General features: G+C 45.9%; 1 protein-coding gene across 2 annotated transcripts in view; it reads right to left on the minus strand.

Moving 5' to 3' along the window:
• Rptor (regulatory associated protein of MTOR complex 1) overlaps nucleotides 1-6,418 on the minus strand; it is a 427,093-nt gene that overhangs the window by 66,584 nt on the left and 354,091 nt on the right. For both annotated transcript variants that reach the window (XM_023699242.1, XM_004639505.2), the window contains exons 14-16: nucleotides 5,434-5,508; nucleotides 2,291-2,356; nucleotides 1,753-1,944 (exon numbers count right to left, since the gene is read on the minus strand). In XM_023699242.1, the coding sequence (XP_023555010.1) occupies nucleotides 1,753-1,944; nucleotides 2,291-2,356; nucleotides 5,434-5,508 (333 nt within the window). The remainder of the gene's footprint in view (nucleotides 1-1,752; nucleotides 1,945-2,290; nucleotides 2,357-5,433; nucleotides 5,509-6,418) is intronic.

A 6,418-nucleotide genomic window follows, 5' to 3' on the forward strand; every position in this document is an offset into this window, starting at 1 on the left:
CTTCGTGGGTCCAAAATTTGAAGACTGACTGTTGTAATTGCCAAATTCATTATAGCTTCCACCACCTCCATAATTGCTTCCATCATTACCAAATCCATTGTAGCCATCTCCACTGCCACCATATCCACCCCCACCACGGCTGCCACCAAAGCCACCTCGACCACTGAAGTTTCCTCCGCGACCGAAACTGTCATTGCCACCAAAACCTCCTCCATGACCATCACCAAAGTTTCCAAAACCACTTCGACCTCTTTGGCTAGATGAAGCACTAGCCATCTCCTGCTTGGACAGGGCTTTCCTCACTTCACAGTTGTGGCCGTTCAGTGTGGTATTTTTGAATGACAATCTTATCCACAGAGTCATGGTCATCAAAGGTTACAAAAGCAAAGCCTCTCTTTTTTCCACTGCCTCGGTCAGTCATAATTTCAATCACTTCGATTTTTCCATATTGTTCAAAATAATCTCGTAGGTGATGTTCTTCAGTATCTTCTTTAATGCCACCAACAAAGATCTTCTTCACCGTTAAGTGGGCACCTGGTCTTTGAGAATCTTCTCTTGAGACAGCTCTCTTTGGTTCCACAACTCTTCCGTCCACTTTGTGTGGCCTTGCATTCATGGCTGCATCCACCTCCTCCACAGTGGCATAAGTGACAAACCCAAAACCCCTGGAACGCTTGGTGTTCGGGTCTCTTATTACCACGCAGTCTGTGAGTGTTCCCCATTGCTCAAAATGGCTCCTCAGACTCTCATCAGTTGTTTCAAAGCTCAGCCCTCCGATGAAGAGCTTCCGTAGCTGTTTGGGCTCCTTGGGAGACTCTGACTTAGACATGACGGCAGTCCGAAGAGAGCCTGATGATGCTTCCTCCGCGGTATCCACCAGCAGAAAGGAATAAGCTATTAAGTGTACTTTTGTTTTGTTTTTATGAGACAGAGTTTTGCCATGCAGTTAGGCTGTCCTCAAACTCACTTCGTAGCCCAGGCTGACCTCAATCAAACTCACATGACTACAGTTGCACACCACCATCCCTGGCTTCTGTATTTCTTGATGCGCTAAGCCCTTTGGATAACAAACTGCAAAGGAAGTAAATTTATTTCCTGAGGAAATCTTTGCATGAGGACCTCTCCTTCTCAGAGGACCTTACTGTTTCCTGGTCCCAAGACAGCAGTGAGGGCAAATGGCCTGCAGTGTCACTGGCAGCTGAGGTTGACTCAAGAGGGAAATTAGAGGGACTACAGAGTCTAGGGTTCAGCTTCACCTGGGGTAGGAGACCTCAGAGAGCCCTTCTTAGCTGCCCTACTGGGTGAGGGTCCTGGGGGCAGACAGCCCCCATACCAGCTGGCTGAGGAGCCCACCTAGTTCCTGCACAGGGTTGGAAGTTAGCATTCTGGCCTTCAGGGGCAGACACTGACCTGTCTCTGCAGCCTTCACCAGAAAGACAGAGGTTGAGGTGCTGGCCTGGGTCCCCCTCAACAAAGCAAAGATGTGGCCCAGGGTCCATAAGAAGCCTGTAGCACTCCATAGCTTATGAACACTGGCTCTCAGTCTGTACAAATGGTCGTTAAGCATGGGGCTCCTGTGTCCTACTCCTGTGAACCATGTGCAACCCTGAACTTCCTAGATGTAAAATTGTGCTGGGTCTGAGTAGGGCTCTGTGTGCTGTTCCTGGGACCTTTTCACACACAGTATCCTAGGGGCAACTACAGACCTGATACCAGACCCGGCTTGGAACCACATCTGTGAGGCTGACTCACCTCAGGGATAGGGTCGGAGAGGAGGCTGTAGAGCTTTTCGTGGGCGCTGTCCCTTACCCCGCACCATCGTGCTGAGTCGAAGTTCTGCCAGATCCTTCCCAGACAGATGGCTACCCACTGGCGCAGCAGGGGGTGCGGGTCGCTGAGCTGCTCCAAGCAGATGGCGATCAGGTTCCCTTGGAGGCAGGCTTCCTGGATGGGCAGCATGACAGACAAGTGGTTCTCTGCCCTGGGACCCAGGACCCAGCAGAAAGAAACTGGCTGGGGTCGCAAATTACAGGAAGCCTTGCTCCGTCACATTGCAAGACTTGCTCAATTTCCTTATTTTAAACCTCAGTGATTCCATTTTACCTGACTCTCCTGTGCTATTGCCCGTTGCTGGTATGCTCTGGTGGCTCCACCTTCTCAGGTGACTGGCCATCAGACCACCAGAACAACAGTCTTCTCTCTAAACAACATGGCTTGGGTTGTACTGCTGTTCCCCTGCAATACTAGGTGGGTAGGTGGCTCTGGGTGCTGCAACTGTTGTGGCACTCACCTGCCCAGTGGTATAGCTGTTGACAATCACAGCGAGAATAAAAGCTGTCATGGTTCTGTGTTCAGCCTGCAAAACAAGAATCAGCTATGAATGTGTATTCCTACAGGAGGGATGAATGGTTCCCTCAGTGGAGTGATGTCATCTTTCAGAACCTTTAGGACAAGCTATATATCTAACTGAAGTAATGAGAGCCAGCCTCCTTGCTGTCTAATTTGACCACAAAAAAGAACAGCATTGTTAAAGGACAGACTGCTCTCTTGATGGCTAATGCCACAGCACAGGCCAAAGCCAGCCTGTGCCCTCCATTAGAAGGTCATCAATGGAGTTCATTCATATAAATTGTTGACCAGCTTGCTCATCCTCTATGCTTTCTATGTAAGCCTACTGTCCCCTGCTCAAGCACAGTGATAGCAAAATGAATGAAAGGAACAGTCTAACTTTTTTTTCTGGATTGATCAATTTTTCTTCCTTCTTCTCTGTGCCATATCCATTTGGAAACCAGCCTACTTCTGACTTCTTAGTGGTGCTTTAATTTCTTACCCTCCCCAGGGCAGCACAGCTAGGCAGGGAAGTGCAGTGGGCAGTTACCTCTTCAGTACTGCAAAGGTTGCCCTACCGTTGCCAGAGTTGGTGCTGCAGTGAGACTGTGCTACTTGTGTGGTGCTTTTCACCCCTTGCAGGTAACCTTCCTGTGTGCTCTGGTTGCTTTCACGGCATGAGCCTTTGATATTCATTACTTTCACTGTGTTCTGTCCATATGGATTTGTTTTTATTTAACTTCTCAAGGATTCACTGTACTTTTAAAATCCAAATACTCATTCTTATCTTCCAATGTGGAGAGTTCTCAGCCACAATGTTTGAAACCTGCCTCTGCCTTTCTGAATGTTAGTGACAGTGAACTTTTTCACTATGTTCCTCACCCTTGCACACCCAGGAGGCACCTTCTCTATTTTTTTTTCCTGTTTTTTTTTTTTCTCTGACTTTTTATTGCACATCTTTTCTGTTTTTAGTTCATCTGCTGAGTTTTCAAATGATGACAACTCTCTCTTCTTCCATGACAGACTCTATTTTTTTAACTGTTTTTTTTGAATCTATTTTTTAAAATGTATTTGGTACAGGGTCTTACTATGCAGCTCACACTCGTAGTGATCCTCCTGTTTTCAGCCTCCCCAGCACTGGGATTATAGGCGCCACCACCCTGGTCTCAGTGGCTGGCTCAGCACACCCGGGGTGGGGCCGGTGCGGCATGTGGTGCTGGGGATGGAACCCTGGTCCCTGTGCTTGACTAAGCTTAAGTAGGTGCTTAGTCCACTGAGCTATCACGCCAGCACCTGAATCTATTGTTTCTGAGGATAAATAATACACAAAAAATACTCTGTTGTCTAATGCAGACAGAAGACTATTTCTGCAGAACACAGGGCTTAATGATTGACATAGTGAAATTGTCTTACTCAGTTGTTCTAAACATGCTCATTCATGCTGATCTCCCTTTGCCTGGGGCCCTGTGAGCTGCTCTGGGTGCCAGGCCTCCTTTGTGACCCTGTGCGCTCCTATCCTTTGCCTGTTCTTCCTGCCTGGGTCTGCAGGCATCCTCCAGCAAGGCTTAGGGTCTGGGTCCTGTGTGACCCCAAGAGATTTTGAGGATCTGCTTATAGTTTTTCACGATGACTTCCTGCTATGGCTCTAACATGTGGGTAGAGGAACTCAGAATTTGCATTGTGAGTGGAGTAGGTCTCTACTTTCAGTTTATCCTCATGGCCCTTTTCTTTTTCACCAAGCATAGAGAAACAAACAGTCACCCTGCTTGTCCTCTTTTATGAGGGTCAGAGTGTGACTTGCAGGCTCATGGAGTGAGCAGGGCCTTGCAGCCCTTGAAGACTGAGGGTCTTCATGGAGAGCACCGACTTGAAGCTGCCACGGTGGTGCCTCTGCTGCCTACCAGAGCTCTCCATGGGTTTCTTAGTCTCTGGCATTTGAGAATTCTCTTTCTTTCAAATTCAGCTATGTCCTTCACTTGGAGTAGCTAAAGTGGGCCTTCTTCATGTCAGCTGAGCTCACTGTTTTGTTGTAAATTGCAGCTTAGTGCTCATTATCTCTTGTTTGATTTGTATAGTATTCTTACCCTGGAGAACAGGGAAGTAGTTATTTCCAAAACTCATATAAAGTATATTAAATTGCCTATGATAGTGTTTAAGAATATCACTTAAGTGAAGCACATAAGTATTATTATTTACCTTCCATATACCAGTACTGTTTATCCTGTTGTTGGTGTTTTTTCTATTCATTTATTTATTTATTATCATGGGAATAAAACTCAGGACCTTGTGTTGCCAGGCAGGCACTGTGTCACTGAGCTGTATCTTTGGCTCACCACTGTCGTCATCATTTAGTTTAGAATATCAACTAGAGGGTAAAATTACATACAAAGGTTTTTTTTGTAAGCAAAGTCATGTAAACCTTTGTAAATGTGCTGCTATAGTTAAACATTATGGCAATGTTCAGTTACAGTAATAAATTATTTACATCTATTTTATCTTCAATATGCTGGGAGGTAGAATTAAAGAATAAAGAAATTAACAATAAAGCACTATAAGAAGGCAGTATATAAGCTATTATTTACTTCATCTAATTTTCAATTTAACAAAAGTATTTAAAACTTGAAATTTCAAGTGACCTATTCTTTCCTTCATCCTTCCCCCCTTTTTCCTGCACTTAGGAATTTTGGATTTGTCAAGTTCTAGGGCCTTTGGAGACACTGAAGGTACTGTATCGGGGGTGTGTGTGTGCTTATTTGTCCATTTAGTTCAGTGAGGGAGAGCTGTCACTACAAGGCAAAGGTGTGCAGTGAAAGCTGATGGGTGCAAAGCAAGCTGACCCAACCTGAGCACACAGATGAACTAATGCCAGTTACATAGGGGCATGGTATACAGCAGAATATCATGTGGACAAGGGAGCAGGCCCCCTCCTCCACCTCATGTCTGAGTTCCCAGCCTGGCTGTCCTCTGTGGAGACGCCGTCCAGTGAGCAACTAATCAAGAGCCACCTTGTCTCTTGTCAGTGGAACTGCAAAACATCATGTGTAAGCAGAGAGAGAGGACACTGAGCTTGGGCCCACCCAAAGAAAAACGAGGTTTGGTCCTTACTGGCATGTATGGGTCTGCTAAGACGGAGAGGAAGTACTTGTGACCGTTGTCCTTCACGAGGTCAGCTTGGCATGACTGGAGGGAGAAAGGAAACACGGAACGGTCATGAGGTTGGACACCTGAGGGGCTTTTGAGGCTTCTTGTGAAGTATGAACAAATGAGCAGACAGGGGCTTCATCCCCATCATTTCTCCTCCTAAGTTTGGTTTGCACTTGAGAAAACAGTTCAGGCTATTGCTTACATACACATCCTGGGCTGAGGAAAAAGGGTCAGAATCTTATATATTCTTAGAAGTGAAGTGACCCATAATATTCTCTTAAGAACACCTTCTGACCTCCTGGCCATAGGATGGCTGGTATCGGAGCTGGACGTAGCCCATAGTCTCTGCCAAGTCCAAACCCAATCTCCGGCTGAGCTGTATAGTCCTACAGGGATTTGGCCTCACAAAATACTTAAAAATTTATCTGTGTGAATACAACTCTTAGGAATCATTAAGTTATATTTCACAGGCTTCTCTACAGGCCTAGTTCCTAACCACAGGGAGAGCTCTAGGGAGAAAGTATAATGTGTCAAAGGACCCTCCAGGTATTCAACTTTTTCCAATTCCTCAAATCACCCTGTCCTGGTGATGACACTATGTGTGGCTGCTGTGCATCATACAGTTCTAAAGCCAAACCCAAAGAGCACTGGTTTGCTCCTGAAGAGATGGTGTAACCACACCAAACTCACTGCTGCCGTACATGTGGTAAATTTGTAAGAGTAGAGGTGCCACAGTGGTCAGCCCCATTTCCTCAGGGATGCTCTTATGAAAAGAAGTTCTCTCCTCACATCACTAAACTGATAACACAAGGCCTTGCTCTGTTGCGATGGGAATTAGACAAGATGGAAAGGGGACACTGGTCCAGGTTGTAGCCTTCTAACCTCAGGTGCAAAAGCCAATTAAGCCTGCCAGTTTTATTTATTTATTTATTTTTATCATATTTAT

This window comes from Octodon degus, unplaced genomic scaffold, assembly GCF_000260255.1.
Source record: "Octodon degus isolate 3935 unplaced genomic scaffold, OctDeg1.0 scaffold00112, whole genome shotgun sequence".
In the NCBI taxonomy this organism is placed as follows: Eukaryota; Metazoa; Chordata; class Mammalia; order Rodentia; family Octodontidae; genus Octodon; species Octodon degus.